Source organism: Chenopodium album, chromosome 23, assembly GCF_948465745.1.
Source record: "Chenopodium album chromosome 23, dcCheAlbu1.1, whole genome shotgun sequence".
NCBI lineage: Eukaryota > Viridiplantae > Streptophyta > Magnoliopsida > Caryophyllales > Amaranthaceae > Chenopodium > Chenopodium album.
Window position 1 is genome coordinate 39,639,042 of NC_137856.1, and position 20,258 is coordinate 39,659,299.

General features: G+C 36.8%; 1 protein-coding gene across 1 annotated transcript; it reads right to left on the bottom strand.

Annotated features, from left to right (window-relative positions):
• Nucleotides 1–228: 228 nt before the first annotated feature.
• LOC145608329 (flowering time control protein FCA-like) lies at nt 229–19,755 on the bottom strand. Its single transcript, XM_081663946.1, has 19 exons — nt 19,170–19,755; nt 15,556–15,626; nt 14,488–14,566; nt 10,520–10,602; nt 10,389–10,446; nt 9,629–9,696; nt 7,562–7,628; nt 6,724–6,803; nt 6,537–6,601; nt 5,292–5,348; nt 5,011–5,179; nt 4,309–4,389; nt 3,673–4,215; nt 2,941–3,138; nt 2,660–2,845; nt 2,524–2,562; nt 988–1,047; nt 857–899; nt 229–689 (listed from the first exon to the last, which is right to left on the bottom strand). The coding sequence occupies exons 1-19, from the start codon at nt 19,576–19,578 to the stop codon at nt 682–684; spliced, it is 2,364 nt and encodes a 787-aa protein (XP_081520072.1). The 5' UTR covers nt 19,579–19,755; the 3' UTR covers nt 229–681.
• Nucleotides 19,756–20,258: the final 503 nt, after the last annotated feature.

Consider the following 20,258-nt stretch of genomic DNA (forward strand, 5'->3'; position numbering starts at 1 on the left):
GCTCTACGATACTCTTCAACACCACCCAATTTGGGACAAAAAATTGATTTACTATCTGTTCCTACTAATGCCTTGACTTTTATGGTCACCTTTTAAAAACTTTGACCATAAAATCACTATTACAAACATCAATCCATATCATATAGATCTGGTTAGATTTAACTTTAAATAAATTCCAAAATTTTAATATTCAAAGTGTAAATAATAAAAAGGAATGGAGAGAATAGCTTATAATAATGATGTTATTAAAATATCGGTGTTCACTATCATTTTTCTTTATTTTCCCTGGTATGAGTGATTATCAATAAATATATGGTACAGATTTACGCTACTGCATTGGCAACTACCCACTCCAAGTTGGGATTAGAGCACCTACTCTCATGACTATCAGTAACCAAAAGATAGCAGCAATGAATAAGTTACTACATACTACAATATCAAAGCTCCACCTAAAACGCCTCAATAATAGAAGCAATAACAATGCTGCGATCAGGAGACCTACTATAGTAACTGAGGCTGAAAAATTAGCAGGACGAGAGCAAAATGCCCAACATTTACATATTACATACAACAGCGCTCAGGTATTTGTAACTGATGATACATTGGCTCCAAAACGTCATGGATTCCATTGACCCAATTCATGATTAGACCATCACTCAGATGCAGAGCTGGATTATGAATTCAGGTTCCTACAGTATGCCAAACAAAACAAGACAAGAAAATAAGCACTTTATTACCCCTTTTTTTTTTTTTTTTTTTTTTTTTTTTTTTATAAATTCCGGGGGGGGGGGGGGGGGGGGGAGTTGATGGGGGAGTTATTTTTAATGTCTAAGCGAAAATGAAAACTTCAACTGACCACCAGAGTTCTTCCAATTCCATTCCTGTGCAGCCTGTGGTCCCTGCGATAAATGATCCCAGAAGATGAAAAACCAACTCTAAAACACACTAACTTTATATAAAGCAGACAATACAAGAGATAGGAAGTACTTGTTGGAAGCGAGCATTGGCTAAATTGGCAGGTGCCTGTAATTGTGGATAAGAAGCCTCCTACAAAATAAAGCACAGTATATCAACCCCTTACAATTCATTTAATATACACACACATGCAGACTTGCATACACAATCGGATGTTAGGGCTTATATATCTCAGTAACAATCAATAAGAGGGATAATAAGACCTCAGATGGGACAAATTAAAGATATGAGGGAAAAGTTGAGCCACCCTAGAAATATTACACTTTCTAAGTTTAACAGGTTGTGCTTTGAAACATGTCATACTACTCTTAGTGATAAACTGATAACCTTGACCAAAAAACAAAACTTGCACTAACATTGTTAAGATGAAAATTCGATATAATGAACAATTGTTGTAGTATATCAACTCTTAATCCTTAGAACACCAATTAAATGTTGCCCTCTTTTCAAAAAAAAAAAATAAAATAAAATTTTTGCCCTATTATATATTGATACGGACAAAAAGAAAAATCCATCCGTTCTTTTTGTTCTTCCTACAAGGAGTTTTTTTTTGAGACAAAAGTCTGACAAGGAAGAACAATAAAAGAACAGGAGTATTAATCAAACAAGAATACAGCACATGCATTTCAGAGGATTCAAAAGCTAGGTATACTGCATAGAATGACTTCCCTCTACATTTATTATTGCTACCCACTCCTTAACTAAACCCTTATCCCTGCCATTGATACTGCAAATTCTAATCAAAATTCTTCAAATAAACAAAATGCTATGTTCTCTATCATATTTATTAAAATTCCAACATATGAAGTTCCTCAAGAGTTTAGATTATAATCACAGACGACTTAAAAGAACCTGATAAACTACTCAAGATTTAACCATCCAAATCACCCAGATAGCCCGATCACTAACAGCCATAAGAAGTATAAGCTTTACGCAAAACAGGTGTACACTTTTGGTAAAGGGAGGCTTATGGTTTTAAACCAATCATCGAGGAACCAGACAGCGCCTGGAAAGCAAAAGGCAAAGACTTGAGGCATAGAACAACAAAAGTAGTCAGTAATTGAAGCACCAGAACCAATGCAATATCAACATCACAAGCAGACGTGTCAGCAATATGGCTTGGACACTGATGTGTGACATGCCTAGGAAACAGAATCGAGATAAGAATTGACAATAAGACTGCAATGGCGGCAATAAAAAAACCCAGACAAGGCAAAGGTGGAAGTTGGAAACATAGCTATAGATATTGTTGGTTTAATCAATGGTTTGGGTTTTTGTTTCTGTAAGCCTGTAACTAGAGTCCATAATTTAGCGATAAAGGCTAGGAGAGGGGGAAAAAAGAAAGAAAAGATATACATGAGCTGGCTGTGAAAACAACTGCATGATTTCAAGATATACACTAAACGGTTGTAGCACAGATTAGAAGCGGGACAAATTTATCAGACAGTGCCAAGGATAAGCCAAATTATACCACCCTTATATTGATAAGAAGCCTGAAAAAAGAAAGTAAGAAATTGAAACGCTTAAACAGTAAATTGAGCAACCTACCTGAGCCATAACGTTGCCCACACCTCGAGGAGCCTGGTACTATAATCATAACGAAAACAAGACAAAACAAAAGTGAGCAAAAGCATAGTAATTGTAAAATAAGCTTTTATAATAGAAAACATGGATGATCACTAACCATTGATGACAAAGGCGGACTCTGCAACTGCTCAGTGTAGCGAAATTGTGTCTGAAACTGAGGTGGTTGTGACTGAATTGCCTGCTGATTTGAAACAGCCTGCAGGCTTGACTGGTTAGATGGAGGTAGAACAGTTGGCTTCTGCTGTTGCTGCTCATATAATGCCAATTCCTCGGGTTTCACCCACTACACATTTAAAATGTACAATTTCACATGTTAAATTATAAATGAAACAAAAAGTAAGACGACACATCTAGGAAGTGAAAGAAATACCATCTTACCCTGCTTTCACCAGTTACACTGTTATAATAGTATTTGTACCCATCAGGAGAGGTATGCTCTGTCCAGTTACATTTAACTGGAGCTGGTCTAGCAGCAGCACTTCCAACAGGTGTAGAAGATGTGGAAGGTGTCTCAGAGGGTGGTGGGACAGCAGGTGTGCTGGAAGCTGTTGTTGGTGTGGCACCAGCCCATTGTGACTAAACAAAAGAAGGGCATTGCTTATTAGAGTATGCAAAGACTACTAAGTACTAACTACTCAGTGCATGACAACAAAGCAAAAAAGATAAAAGCTCACAAGACAAAGATTACGGTACGATAAGCAATTGAGATCAACTAAAATATAAATTTATCTACATGACAATCCCTGTACAGCCAACATTTACAAACCACGATATCATTATATGAATCCATACACGAAAATCCCTGTACAGACAACCTTTACAAACCATAAAGTCAGTGCATGAATCCATACAGGCGAGCATGCTTGCACTGGCGCACACACAGACACACACACTATCACTTGTTTGCAGAGACGAGAGGTGAAAACATGATACATTAAAAAAAAAAAGTCTAGGAAACAAAGCCCTAAACCAACAATCCTTTCATGGGCAAAAATTATCAAGCAGCTAAGACAATTATACAACAATCCCTAGAAACACAGCGGAGTAGCAAATTGTTAAAACAAACAACCAAATAAGAAAAATGCACTTGCAGAATGGTCTATTGCCCACCTGCTGCCTGGAAGCCTGAAAATTCTGCTGTACTGGTTGGTTATGCATTGATGGTTGCATCATTTGAACCTGTTGTTGAAGTTGAGAGAATGCAAGCTGAGATGACTGAAAGCTAGCTTGCAGAGTCTGTCGCTGTTGTGATAACATCTGTGTTATCTGAGAAGGAGATTGTTGATAAGGAAGCGGTTGCTGTGGTGTTGAAGTAGGCAGCTGTGAATTTGTGTTTGTAGATGCAGCATTAGGCCGGGATTGTAAGGTCATAGGTGTTGTGGCACTCTTCTGCGCTTGAAACTGAGGAGGCATATTGCCAGTCGAACCATGAGGCTGTTGCAATGGAATTGGTTGGCTGTATGGGGCTTGAACACCAGCTTGGGGATAATGGGGCCTCATAGAAGCTTGAGACATAGGTGCCTGATTATATGTTCCTGCACCTTGGTGTAGTTTTAAGGGAGTTGGAATGTGCTGAGGTGACTCGAGGGGCTTATGCAAAGGTGATATTTGCTGGCCACTTGGAGGCACTTGTGAAAAAGATTGTTTGAAATTCTACAGCCAATGTTTAGAAGTTACTAATAGCACATGAAAGCGTAGAGAAAAAAAGGAACACAATGGACACACTTATGTAGAAAAAAGACTTACCTGTGGAGATGTTGAAGCAGCAGGAGCAGTTCCTCCAATGCAACCTTCTGTGAGGCTGCCTCCAGGACCAAAATGAGAACCCTAGCATTTGGGGTAAAATGAGTGACTATTTTACATTTCATACTACTCATGTTATTGCTATTAAAAAAGAGAGAGAGAGAGAGAAGATTGGCAATACATTATAGGAAAACCCACATGTCAGACATTCATACTTCTAGCTCTGAGAAACACAAAATACAAAGCAGCTTATCATCTAAAATACGTAGTACTACCTCTGTTTTTTTTTTTTTTTTTTTTTTTTTTCTCTTTTCCCCCGACTCACAGTAGCTATGTAGTTTAAGGAAACTTTGATAAAGATGAGAGGGTATAAGAAAAAGTATAATATTGTAATAAGGTTTGTGGTGTAAAATAAAGACAGGTAAAAAGGTGTAGATGAGGTTAACGGACTGCGTCCAAAGACTTATGTAAACCACAAATATTTTCTCTAAATTCAACTTAAATAACATACTACAGTGAAGCTAGGTTCACCACGTTCACCTATTTTTCTGAGAAGCATATATAACTATATAGGTAATACCACTTCACATATATCCCAAGCCTTAGATTTTGATTTTCTTTTTTTTTTTTTTTGGTTCATTCTTCTCCACAGGGATGTCAGATGTATTAACAAAAAGTAACCAACAGTAAATATTTTCCACTTACAGGAGTCGCAGAAATTGCTGTGTCACCAGTCCTAGGAGGAAACTGATTGCCAAACCCACGGACACCAACACTTGGAGATGGGCCAAGATTCTGCGGGCTCATAGGCTGCCATGCATTTGGTGGTCCCCGACCACCCATTGGACCAGGTAAATTGATACCCGAGGCTGGCCTGATAACATAAAAGTATAAATAACAAACATCAACAAACAGATCGCCAAAACAACTTATAAATTGGCGACACAAAGATCATCAGACCAATTCAAATTAACATTGTACAGTACCGGATCCCTTGTGGTGGAGAAGGACCGAAACCTGGACCTCCAAAAGCAGGATTAGCCCTAAGAAAAGCAAAAGAAAACTATTGAATAAACTAACTTGAAAACCCCCTTTGTGACCAAGATATATTCATTTGCAATTAAGGTATATCTGTAGCAGCTAGCAGCCAAATATTAAGCATCAACCCAAGAATTGGCACTTACACAGCATTTTATACCTGAAACCTCTTCTATTTCAGGTAGTGTAATATTATAAGAAATTAAGGTATCTTTCCAGAGTTTCCACTAATCAAAAGCTTATAAATGTTAGACATAAAGTCCAATAGTAAGAAGAGTACAGCAATCTCAGTCAAAAGATGAAGAATATTAAACTCTAGTTGAAGTTAGAGAGGTATTGTCTGCATTATTCACAGATCTCATTTACTGGTTGCACCACAATGTGTAATGAACTGACTTAGGGGAGGGTATTATGGGTAGTTTAGTATGTTAGTAATTATCAAATGTAATATGGGCAATATGGGAAGTGTAGTATTATTAGGTTAGTAGTTGTTAGCCTTAGTATAAATAGGGAAAGGAGAGAAAGAAGAGGTAGGCAGAATTTTGGAGTAGTTTCTTAGGAGAGTTGTGACCTAAAGTCACTATTGGAGCTTTGTAGGCTAAACCTACTACTATCGTTTGTAAAACCATTAATTTGTTAATCAAATTTCTGAGTTTTTCTCCTTCGTTGTACTGTTAATACACCGAGTAATATCAGTTTATTACACAATGCCAGACACAATATTCAACAGACAGCCCCATAGTAAGAAGAGTCAGCAATCACATTGGTATACTTTGTCAGATGATGAAGTTTATCAAATGTTACTTAAAGTTTGCATATAAGCTTTACTTATGGGTCAAATTTACTGGTTACACCACAATGCCAAACGTAACATTCAACAGAATAACAGCTAACATTGAATCAGATACCACCATAGATGAGCCCAAAAACCAAGATAGGCAATGTTAAAAGGCCCAATGGATAGCATGCTGGCAAACCACAACCCTAAACAAAAGAAAATTACTGGACACATGAGCAAGTTAAAGGTATAGAAACTATAAATAACATTAAGATGATCAATGATCTAACTGTTCTACAAATTGGGGTTCATTGCAGCATCCAGTCTTTATTAACAAAGAACAGAGACATTGATCATCACAGCAGTTTCAGAAGAAAGACATCATGTAAGAGCCAAATTATAAGCATAGTCAAACCTTGTTTCTCCAGCCCTAGGCCTCTTTGGATCAGCAAACCGAACAATTAGAGGTTGATCACAACCCTACAAGCAAATTGAGTTTGTCGAATTAGATACTATTACAACCCATGCATACTATCAATGGGAAGAAGATAGCAACAAAATTTTTTACAAATAAAATAATCATAAAATAAATAAAAGCATACTCTCATAGTAAATATTCCATTTAGAGCGTTGATAGCTGCCATTGCCGAATCCTTACCGGAGAACTTGACAAATCCACAGCCTTTACAAAAGTAGTCATAAATCAGTGACAAAGATAAACTAGTGACAACTAAGTAACTAACAAAGCAAAAACTACACTAGATATGTAGAAGGTTGTCAAGTTATCTTCTATGGGGTTTCTAGAATCTCTCTCCATCCAAAAATAAGTGTCACGCCTTTCATAGGAAACCCAAAAAAAAAAAAAAAAAAAAATGATGACTTAATCAGTGAACCGATCTCTATACATAACCTTAGCATGTGTGTAAGCCTAATTCTGCTACTGCCTAAATAGCAAATAACTAAATACTGGTTGAAAGTGGGAGGAAGAACTTCATAATAAGAATTCTTAACTTCACACTTGGGGCCAGAAAAGAATAATCATTTGGACCACACAGTGACAGATATTACAGACCAAAAAGTCAAGACACGGAGAAAATTTAAATTATTTCTTTTCCTCCATGGCCCAAGGCTAGATAACTATTTTCCAATAACCAATGCTATAACAACAGGGGTATTAGTTCCACTGAGACACTAGTGTCAAGAGACAGATCAACAGAGTTACTCTCCATAAATAAAAGAATATTCAATCAAACGACTGAGAAAGGTCCACATAATCTCACTTGGGGTACAAAAAGAAGCATCAAGCGTAAAAGTACAAATGAATTTTTATTTTCAGGAGGGGTGGAGCCGTGGAGGGAAGGAAGAAGGGTAAACATAAGATAGAGTAGTTATTAATAGAGAAAAAAAAATTATCAAACTAATCAGCACATAGCAACAAACCTCTACTCTGCTTCCTTTCATCACGCATGAGGTATACATCTTCAATACGACCATATGGTGCAAAAATCTGTTAAAAGGGGAAATCCAACTCAATATGTAGCTAGCATTCACGGAATTATAGCACAACAGAAGTAGACAATTTTACGAAATTAGAATGGCCTGAACATTAGGGCAGGAAAGAACAGGTAACAACATAAGAAAAAAAGACCAAGGTTTACATATGAAACAGCAACAGAATTACAAAAAATATTAATAAATTCTACTCCCTCTGTTCCCTTTTGTTCCTAACGTTTAGAAATATGCGCGGTTATTTAGAAAAATTGATAAAGTGAGTACATTCAATCATTTTTGTCATCATAATTCATTGGGAGATGGTAAAAGGGACTATTACTAACAAAAAATAATGAAAAAGAAAAGGTTGTTGAGGAGAGAGGAGAGAGAAAGTAATAATGAACATTGAAATTAGTACGTCATCCACTACAAAATTGGAAAAAGTACACTATCACATGCAAAATAGAGGACAACATGGGATATTAAAAAATAAAGCAAGGGTAAAGTTGTCTAAATTTTATGTCTTAAAATAGAAAAATCCTAAATGTAAAGAATAAATAGGAACACCTAAAATGGACACGTAAAAAACAAATGGGAACGGAGGGAGTAGTAGATATGACAAGGCCCCACCCAGGCACTGATCTCAAGCTGATGACTCAAAATGTCCCTAAATCCCACCAGGGAGTATAAACCTCTAACAGGTTTAAGCTACATTTGGCTTAGAACATATACAGAAAGTTAAAATTCTTAAATACAATTTCTTTGCACAATGAATTTTTTTGGTTCTGGTAGTACCATGAATTTTTTGTTACTAGAAAGTCTTATGATAGTTATATGAACAGTAAGGAGGTGCTCAATAATGTTTGGTAGGACAATTGAAAATAAATGTTTGTCTCACACGTGAGTAGTGCCTTGGTAGTACTCTAAACATGTTTTAGGTCGCTGGAAACCTTTTGGTGCTACTAAAAATGGTACTAAAAGACCTAGGAAGGTTTCTAGCAGTACTGGAAAGTGTGCCGCCAGTACCTCACCTCGTAAGTGAACAATGCAAGACCGATGTGGATTGGCAGTACTATGAAGGTTTTTTAACAGTACTAGCAAGCATTGGGAAGCATTATAACATTTTATAATGATAAATTGAAACGTTGTGGTAGAACTATCAAAAGTAAAGTTGGTTTCATACGTGACTTGGCAGTACTGTATGATGGTACTAGAATATTACCTGGTAAAAGTTAGGAGGTTTCTGATGGAGAGAAGCAGAGCACAGCATAAACAGCGATATTGCCAATAAAATCATTTACCAGGAAAGGAAGGTGGGCGTAAAACTGAAAGAGGATTGGTGAGAAGGTGGTGTTATAAGGGAGAGAGATGAATTGGTTGTTTATAGAGGTGAATGGGTGAGGAGGCAGTAGTGCTGGAAGGGAAAGGATGGGGATAACATAGAGGTGAAGGAACACCTTAAAACCGTTTCTAATGGTTTATACATCTAAGAGTAGACCAGAGTCTAAGAAGTACAGAATGCACCTCATGGAGACACCCCCCCCCCCCCCCCCAAATTGTTCAGATGGAAAGAAGTGCATCAAATAGTAGACCCTGAGTGAGTAACAAGAGTCTAGGGACTACAGTAGGCAACTAGGCACCTCATGAAGAGCACCCCGCCCACCCCCCCCCCCCCCCCCCAAATTGTTCGGATGGAAAGAATTTTAATGCCTATAGAAAAAGAAGATATCAACATTTAAGCCATTAGATATGATGAATCAAACAGTTTTTGGCTCAAAGACAGCAAAAGATCCAATCAGGTTTAGAAAATGAACAAGACATTAATCAAAAGAATAGTGGTCTTCATATTAACAGATGACCCAATGACATATCATTTTAAAAAAAAAAAAAATAGCAAAGTTGAGCAATAAGGTAAAGTGATAACATACTTTACACTTATTAACCTCATCAGCTGGATCACATGAAACAGACTATAGACTTCAAATACCAAAAAAGACAAGAATTTCCAAATAATACCTCCTCCACTTCCTTCTCTGTAGCAAGCTTGTTCAGTGACCCCACAAACAACTTGTACTCAACTGTGCCTAACAAATAAAACAATACACTGAGCTTCAAACCAATCAAGCAATAATGCAGAATGGTGCCTATATAAATAGTTCATGTCATCCCTTCAAAATTTAAAATATACCTCCACCAAATTCCATAATCAAAACCAGCAATACAAAAGATACATAATTTTTTTAACAAGAAAAGAATGCAAAAGATCAATGAAGACAGATGCACCCCCACTGGCCCAAAGACATTTGAAAACACAAAAGGGAATCAATAACTTCAAGAGAGACAAATTTGCAGCTAAATCATACAAAAACACTCCCTTTGTTCTTTTATGTTTGTCACATTTAGCATATCACATTTAAAGAGGAAGAAATTTTAACCTTAACATAATCATGAGATACCTTGTGGGATTTGTTTCAATGTTTAGTTTCAACATATTCATATTTATAAGTATAATTATACGCAATCAAAGATAATACTCAAAAATATGTATTGAAAACTTTGAAATGTCAAATGGGACAAACTCAGGGAACCATGTATAGTTAGCATAGTCAGGAACCAAGATAATAATAATAATATTATTAAGAATCTAGTTAATTGGGTGAAAAAATATAGAAAAAAAAAAAAAAAAAAAAAAAAAAAGGAAGAAAACATTTTTTTAAATGAAAGCCCAGAGCAGTATCTCAAAAGCTTAACACATAGAACCCTGAAGATTACATACCATTACCAAGACGTTCGCGTTCACCGTCAGCATATCTAACTTGTATAGGAGCAAGTCCCTGAAGATGACAAACCATGTATAGTTAGCATAGTCCAATATGCCAAACTGGATCCAGAGGCAATAAAACTCACCCCAGGCAAAGTATATTGGTTGTGTAGTGCTCTAATTGCCCTGTCTGCTTCTTCAGAAGTAGCATATTTAATAAAACAACACCCTGCAGGAGTCAAGAATTTGCCCATAAAATGATTCACTGAGCTGCTTTATGCATCTGATTAAGCAATGAGACAATAAAAAGGAACAAAAAACACATAATACACAGATGGTGCAATAAGGTAATGCAACTCTAGTAAAATACAATGAGAGCTCCATAAGATGACTTTTTGGATTAAAGCATCAAATGTCAGTGTAGTCAGACTGGTCCTGAGATTGAAGAGCCAAAATTGGCCAGGCGTGAAATTATAAACCACTCACACAGTGAATCATTTAAAAAGGTTCAAAAGTGAACATTGGAAACTCATATAACTTGCCCTTTTTTAAGACTGAAAAGCAAGATATGCTTGCCCTAATAATCCTGGGTAAGAACCTGGAATTGCATAATCCGAGAGGGAAAACAGCTCTTGAATGTTCAGAAAGAAAGCAATACATGGGAAAAAGTGTCACAAGTTAACCAACATAGTAACCAACATTAGTCTTACAGCAACTCTCTATGAAAACCAACATAGACGACTCAAGAACATAATATGCGTATCCTGATGTAACTTCCAAAAGCACCAAGTGGGTCCATTGTCATAGGTCTGTGAATGAAGACGGTGTGGCCCCAAGGAAGAGAAACGAAGGGGGAAAAAAAAACTAAAGCCACCTCATAAAATCGCAGCCTCTATTCCAGATTAGTAATGAAAGCAGGATAGCAGCAAATACGGGTAAAAGTACTTGAAATTTTGTACACCGGGGTCAGGAACATGAGCTTAACAATCGAGATACTACTCAGGATTGACACATCTCAGTAACAAGGCATAAACCATTGGCCACAGATATGATATACTAAAAGGGTCTCCATATCATAGATACCATAAAATCAACTACTCCCCCCTACTAAAGTATCTGGCCACGGCAACCGGTAATTCAGTGCTCAACATTCATAGATGACAGTCCAACTACAGCTCCTTAAAAATGCCTGTGTTGATCCAGAATAATGTATTAATGTATGATAAGTCCATCCTGTTTTGCTACATTACCGATACAAAGCCTCACTGCAACTCAATCGAAATTCAAAAATTAAGGTCGAAGACTCAAATATACATCATGTGACAACCGTCGCTGCCCAAAATTCAGCACTTTGTGGCAACAAACATATAGAACACCAAGAAACAAAACATTTCTTCCCAAAAGGATTCTAATAATACTATACCTAATCACTGCAGGCAAGCTAGTCAGGCCTAGAATGTAAAACGATGAGATAAGAGCTCAAACATAAAGACCAGATAGAAAATTATCTGTAAATACTTGTCTTTCCCAAGATAGGATCATAGAATTACATCCAAGACACACAAAAATAAACCCACAAAAGAATACCGCAATAATATGCTACAGATTTATACATAAAAGCCCCTGCAATGCCATTGATTGAATATGACAATAACCACATAGCAAGAGAAGGATGTTGTATCAGCTGGTTCAAGTGACAATTCCTCCAGCTCAGCTCAAATAGCTACAAGCTTTACTTAATATCACCCTAACTAGAGACATTTTTGGTAGACACAATATTTGTTCCAGCTTGTCACAAATAGTCAACGTTCTCAGACAAGGTTTGCAGATATCATTTGGAATCGTGAAAGTCATTGCATGAAAAGAGACAAACAGTGCTCAAAATCACACAGTAAATAGGTATTGGGAGAATTGTTGCTCCATGAAAAATTCTGAGACCCCAGAATAATACATCACAAAGAACCAGCAGATACTAACTGCAGCACAACACTTGCTTCAAAAAGCTTATCAGCCTAACAAATTTTAGGATGAACTACAAAAAAATAAGAAAAAAAGGAATTTAATACATCAATATTGAACTATCATCAATTCAGAATTAAAAAAAGATATATCAAACTTGTTATGAGCACCAATCCAATAAACCCTTGAACATAAAAAGTTGTCCCAAGTCCAATAGCTTTGACGCACCCTGAATTCTTGACTACCAAAAACTAAAGAATGATACCTTTAAGATTTTGGGGAAAAGCTGCCAGCATAACAGACACATAGTATAAAAAAAACGAGGCAAATGCTGAAAGGAATTGTCACTTGCTACAGGTTTCACCAAACGACCTAGAATCCGTCAGATTTCGCAACTTGGAATCCGGGAAGCTCACAGCTGAGCCAGCTTTCTTAAAGATTTGAAGCTGTGATATATGAAATTTTATCCACGTTACCTAGTATGCAATCACTTAAAGGATGCCTTGGAAAATATTGCATATCTCTAACCTAAACTTATAAATCCAAGCACCCATCCCACTTACTAGTGTCTACTGATAACCCATAGACATCAACAGTAGTAGCACGAAGATTAAAATCATTAAATTAGGATGGAACATCACAACATTCAGCCACATCTCAGATGTTATCAGCCAAAAAAAAAAAAAAAAAATCACTGCAAAATTCAACCACACACGAGACCTAGATTCATAATCAGAGGTGCAGAATTCAGTACTGAGAGGAAAATAGCTAAGTTAATAAATGGCTTGGTTTCGCATGTTCAATTGAATCAACTGTCATGGAGGCGTACGATGGGGATAAAGCTCTAACTAAGGTAGAACATATTCCGGATGGTTAATGGTCAAAACCGGGAAAATTTTCCACCATCTGTGATTAGACAATGCTACACCTTCGGCAGCTGAGGAAACCTGAAGATAACACTTGTTGCCTAGGGAACTTTAATCTTTGAAACAAAGCACCAACCCAAAAACAGATATAAAAAGATACCAACTACCATGAGAAAAAGTACTAACTAATTAACTATATAAGCTAAATATAACTTATTAAATAAGAGCAAAAGAAAAAAGTGCTGAATCAAAATGTATCCACGATAACACACTGCTGAATTATGAAGAAACATGCAGTATACCACTAGACAGCTACCGAATCTTAAAAAGCCAACATCCTAAGTGCATTCAGCTAAAACTGAACTCATTAAAATTAAATTGCCCACCGCTCAGGACTACGTTTTTCAGATTCACCGAGTGAAAAATGTCTGTATCTAGCATAAGCAACTTGGAATCCACAGCAATTTCCTCAGCAATAAATATAATCATGTCCAGATGTCAAAATCCTCCTGTAAGGATAATGTGTGGAAACAAAATACGTTCTGATGCCATACACCAGTGACCAAGCTTCATACGGAAACAAGAAACTTAAACCATTGAATCCCTACAGAAAGAAGTATCGCCATATAAAACTATAAGGCCAACAACAAGAGGCCTGAGAGGTTCAGGAGGTAAATCATCAAAATATCCCATAATTGCACCATAAAGTGTCACCAACATCAAAGTCAACTCATCTAACATTCAGACAGCTAAAAGGAAATCCAAACTTATCAGCCTAGCATGGTAAAAGAAATCCAAGGCATCCAAACTTTCGCTATATACCATGGCAAAAGAAATCTGACCAACAGGAGCCCCTTTAGATTAAATGTCACAAACACCCAATCAAATTATAATCCAAAATTTTTGAGTGTACAAAGAGTTTCATAACAAGACATCCTGACATACAATTAGCTATAGATCAGCAAAAGACATTCCCATTACAAATGACTTGCTGGGTAATGCCTTCCCCACTGCTAAAGCCACTAGTACTAGAGCAGGTGCTCCAATTTTAAGACTGGTCTACACAGACAATCTAAGTAGGTCTATGTCCCTTGGCATCTTCTTGTTTGACACTGCAGACTTAAAAGAAAGGTCGCAACCAAAATCGACAGGCTCGAAATTGTTGCAAAAACTAACTGAGACGAAACATAGCTTACACTTGATCCCCATCAACCGCACATCACAGAAGCTTACCTGAAAGGAGAAAGGGGTACAAACAGTAATTATTTAAAACAACTCAAAACACATACCTTGTTGCTGCCCAGTTCTCTTGTCTTTTATCAAAGCAACCTCCAACACCTTTCCTTGTTCTTCAAACAATGGTCGGATCTGACAACAATAATCATACACATTAGCAATTTACCAAAAAGTACAAATAACCATAACAAGGCAAGTAAGCAAGCAGTTGAATCCACTCACAAGTTGACTAGTACATTACAGTTGCTCATTCCCACCTACATTGTTTCTGTTCTTAATTTATTCTTCTATTTGTAAGAAAAAATTTGCTACTATGTTTAAGAAATCAATCGCGCAGACCTTCCGGAATTCAGAAGGAAAAAATAATAATAATAATAATATCTCCACCAGATTTAAATGGTAACGGGTAAGTATGGCAGGATACATACTGGATGGTAGTCTTGTCATTCTATCTGCAGATTGTGCACAATATAGTCTAATAATTACTACCAGAAGTCCAGAACCCTCACAGAGGTTTGGGGGAAATAGAAAGAGGAGTTGGGCTTAAGAAAGAGATGCAACAAGTACAGACAAAAAAGTACCAAGAAAACGTTCTGCAAGCCCCCCCCCCCCCCTAACAACCCTAAAAAGTGGATAAACAGTCCTCGTATCATAATAGGTACAGTTTAAACTCATTAATGATATCAGCACAGCCTACAAAACAAGGTGAAATTCAAATTCACTTTTTGCCATGAGTTAGTTTCCACCAAAAGTGAAAACATAGTAAGAGCATGAGTCATATCCAGCTCTAATAACCCAGGATAAGCATTTACACAAATACACAATAGATGGAAATAGAACAACAAGAAAAAGGAGCATGGACTGCATAAAGCCTTAAACAGCATCAAATCTACTGCCAACCCACATGTACACCTACACACAATATGCAAATAAAATGTTAACACGGTCACAGATGACAGATGTAGACACACCTTAGGCCACATATTCTTTGACAACAAAGAGTTTCTAATCCACACACAACCAAAATTAACGCCGGATACACTTTCCTTTGACTTTGATTACCAAGAGTCCAAAGATCAGAAGGAATAACATGTGAAATAGAATAATTCAGACTAGCTAACCTCTTCTTCTGTCACGGTTCTGGGTACAGAGCCCACAAAAAGCTTGACAAAAAATTTCCCATCAAAATTCTCTGGAAATGAAAATAACAAGTCAGATAATTAACAGGAAAACAAAATACATATCATATAACAACAATTAGATTCTTTTCTTCATCCTTTATATTCCACAGAGGAAAATGATGGTTAAGAGGAAAATGGAAATAAGAGGAATGTAAATGTTCCACATCCCAGCAAACAAGGACAAAAAATTAAATAAAGCCAGATTCAAGGTGAGATAATTAGTCAAAAATCAATCAACTATAAGATGGTAATTCATGAAAAAAAGATATTTGATGAGAAAGTGTATTTAAACCATGAATCACAACATAAAAAAACAAAGAAAGCAAATCACTTGGTTAACAATCAAATGCACTTCATAAAGACATAATATGTACGAACAAGCTCCAATGAGAACCTACATCTTCATGAAATGCAAGATCACACAACTAACAAGCATGTCCATAGTAAGAGACATGTCAGAGACAGAAAAACTCAAGCTACATTTTCCACTATAAAATTTGCCAAGTTAAGACCCTAGTGTCGCAATTCAACCCCCTTTCGATGTTTAGAATTTTGGATGTTTCCTAGGCCTTTTAATCAAGTTTTCTAGGCCTTATATGCAATTATAATGTTACAGCCAAACAACTGTTCATTGTAAAAACAATGTAATTCTAAAAAAGTTCTTTATGGAGTGATATCAATCAAAGACTTAATCCCATAAATGGGGTCGGCTAACATGAACCAAATTTGATTATTCCGTGTAGTCATCGACATAAATCTTCTTCATCCATCCCTTACGATCCAATGCTCTATCCTCATGCAAATCCATATACTTCATATCCTTCCTAACTCTTTCCAACCAAGTCATTTTCGGTCTCTCTCTTCCTCATTTAACCCCTCCATGGTCCTACTCTTCCACTCTTCGAATCAGAGTGGGGTGATATCAAGAAAAAAAATAAAAATCAAAGCTATCCACCCATTGTCGTCTTGCTTTAATACTTATACAGTGTTAAAGACCCTCAAACTCATTTCTTGACATTTAATAAAAAAAACATGCACACCACACCCCCATTGACCTTTGTCCCAGCTTTTATCGTCAATAGGCAAGAATGCCCCATCTTAAGATCAAACGCCCACTTGTATTCCTATGTGCAAACAAGTGACAAGCCCCATTTTGCTAAAGATACTAGGCAAAATGAGTAAAGACTATAGTTACAAGAGCCTGAATCAATCAATTAAAATGCTTATCACCGAAAATGAATCAGGCAACAGTTTATGAAACATTTTACAAGTAATACATAAGGAAAACAAGGATAATTTATCAATAGAATTTCACCATGAAATGTAACATATGGTAGCATATTTTAAACTTTACTCATTAATAAAATTAAATGAAAAATCAAGATTCACCTAAACAATCCAATGGTAGTAATTAAGTGATTAGTGAGAAAATAATTAGACGTCATTATCTATATTCTATAAATAAACCTTCCTCCCTTGACATTTCATATACCATTGATCCAAGTTCTAAACAGCTTAGGTAACGACGATACCTAATCTACATGGAGTTTGACTAGGTCTTGCCTTGAATGTGGTTCATCTCAAGATAAGCTTAATAGTGAAAGAGGTTTACTTTGCAAAATAATTATGTTACTTGGACTCGGGTACCCATGTCCAACATGGGTACGTGTTCAAGCGTCCGACTCAGCTATTTTGTGAAAAAATTCCATGATTTTGAACTAAAATTGAAGTGTACGGGTGTCATACCCATGTCCGAGTGTCGAGGGTCCGACACCGGTACGTGAGGTGAAATGAAGTGTCTGAGTACCATGAAAATATAGAAGCTCTCAAGCTAAAGTGCACAACCCAAATAAGCCCATAATCAATTTAAGCTTGTAGAAGGCTCCCTTGATAGTGAAGTTCTAAAGCTCCTTGCCTAGTAGAATTCAAAATCCTAAGCTTAAGCACAACCCTTGCAAGGCCATCCACTTGGGCTCATTGAAGGCTGACCCCACACGATAGATTTCTAGGACATATAGACTCCTTGAGCCTACCTTTTCATTGAAAGAATGTCAGGTAACCCTAGGAATACGACATCTCAAATGAGTCATTGCATGGTTGTAACTATGTTCAAGAAGAATCAGGAGATATACATCTTTGTATGCAAGAAGCGTTGGAGCAATTGCACACTTTTTACCAAGATGTGTTAAGTCACTAATGCAAAAATTCTCTCTCTCTCTCTCTCTCTCTTAATCACCATCCAAGCTCACTAAAACTTGACACTAAATTAGTAGCCAGCGATTTCAAGTAAGCTTCTCTCTTCTTTATTTTTGTCTCTTCTTCGACTTCACTAATCTCCTTTAATTTCTCTTTGATCTTCCTGCCTTAACATTTCCTCTTCATCTCTTCATTACTCTAGACATCTTCCTCTATCAAGATGAAGCTTTATATATCCCCCTCCCCCCTCCCCCAGTTACCTATTTGTCTTTTCATTTCTTTTTCCCCTCTTATTCTCCTTTGTTTAATTTTTCTTCTACAATTTTTTATTGATCCCTCCCCCCACTCTTCTTCAGGCAGTAGCAATATGTCAGTATAATTAGTGACTTAATATGTTTGAAATATTTACTTTGTGTTAAAGATTTGTATCATTTATAACTATACATGTGTAGTTTAACGATTTCAAAAATAGACTAAAATAATCCCTCGAATTTGAGGGCTGTCTTAGACGTAACTTTTAACAAAATTTAAACAAGGGGGGAGCATTTTGCATGAAACAGCACTTGACTGGAGAATTTAGATATGTCGGATATGAACATATGCCCTCTGCTCTTGAAGGAAAGAAGTAAAGTCCTCTAAAAGTAATAAAATGCCAGATATAACTCAATTTGAGAAAGATGAAGAGTGTGTTGATGTGAGCTTGTAGTTGAAATTAACTAATTAATTAATAAATTAAAGTTCCATAAAGTTGTAACACCTTCAGAGAATGTTCACAAATTCATAGTGGACAATTACTAGCTTGGGTTTGGTTTTTTGGTAATTTTTTTTTTTTTTTGGGAATATCCATTAAGGGGGAGCTTCATAATTGATTAAATCAAGCTCCACAGGGTAGTCAAGCCTTAAGAGAAAGAGTTGACACATAGACGTTGCACCACTAATAGAGGCCTGTAACTAACTTGGGTCATGCTAGTAGCCGATTTCATCCAAAACAAATTAAATCAAGACAAAAAATCCTAACTTGGGAGAGACAATTAAAGGTTGGAGAACATTACAATGTCTTAAACTAAATTAAGTGAACCTCACCTCATTCAACATTCAGATTTAGCTCCACCATTCAAATCCCCTACTTTTAACATTCAATCATCTGTATAATTTCAACAACAAAAAAACACATACACAGCAGCATAACAATCAAAAACACATGTTCGAAACCAGGGAGCTCAATTCATTATAGGTGTCCAATTTAATTCTTTGAATAACAGAAGCGCGCAAATTAGAAGAACACTAACAGAGATGATAATGCAATTGGAACACATGAAGCTTAAATAATACAAACTGTGAAGGAGAACACAATATACCTGGAGAAGCACCACGAGCGGAGAAGGGAAACCCACGTTTCTGGCCAGCAATAGAAGGAGGAGGTTGTTGCCGAGGCGGAACCGGTAAATCGTTCCCAAAACCACCTTCAGGACCTCCGACATCTCCGCCCAAAGGCCAGAACCCTCCACCAACGGGAGGATGATGAAAACCTCCGTTATCGCCAACAGAGGGTAATTGCCGAGGAGGGCTTTCGAACCCGCGGCGGCTACCAGCGAATCCGCCGCCGCGGTAATTTCCGGGACTACGGCTGTGTTCCACCGGAGGACCATCGGAAAATCGAGAAGGCCGGCGTTGTTGGTGGTGGAAATTGCGGTCGCGGTCACGGTCACGGTAATCTCGGTCACGGTCACGATCACGATCACGGTCACCTCTGTGCCTTTCCATCATTGGAGAATCGAAACCCTAACCCTAGGAAGGTTGGTTCGCCGGAGAAAGAGAGGAAGAGTGTGTGTTGCCAAGGGTGATTATGTGCGATTGATGATGAGAGTGTCCGACAAATTGTACTACTACAACTTGTTTCGATCTAATTCTACTACTTCTAAGTTGTAATCCTTTGGCTTTGGGACTGCTTTGGTTATTTCATTACTTTTTTTTTTTTTTTAATTGAATATTTTATCATATAAGGGTATGTTCTCTTTAATAAGTTCACTTTAACTCGGTTTAGTCAATCAAAACATGCTCTTACTATAAAAAATAATTCTAATAAGCTCTAACAAGTTTTGCACCCTAAGGGCCTGTTCATATTTACTTAATTTCAGTTCAGTTCAGCTCCAATCAGTTCAGTTCAGCTCTTAATTTCCCTCTCTCATAAAATATTCATTTCAGCTCAATTCAGTTCAGTTCAGTTCAGTTCAGTTTAGCTCAAATCAGTTCAGTTCAGCTTAGTTCAGTAAATATGAACAGGCCCTAAGTCTTAATTCTGCCAATTACATATTCATCCACTTTTTGTCGCTTTATTCTCATCACCTTGCGATAAATTATAGTCGTTTAATTTATATGCTTTGTATTTTTTCTTTTGGATTGGTAGCGAGATGATGAAAGTACTAATTGACTTTTTTTTTTTTTGA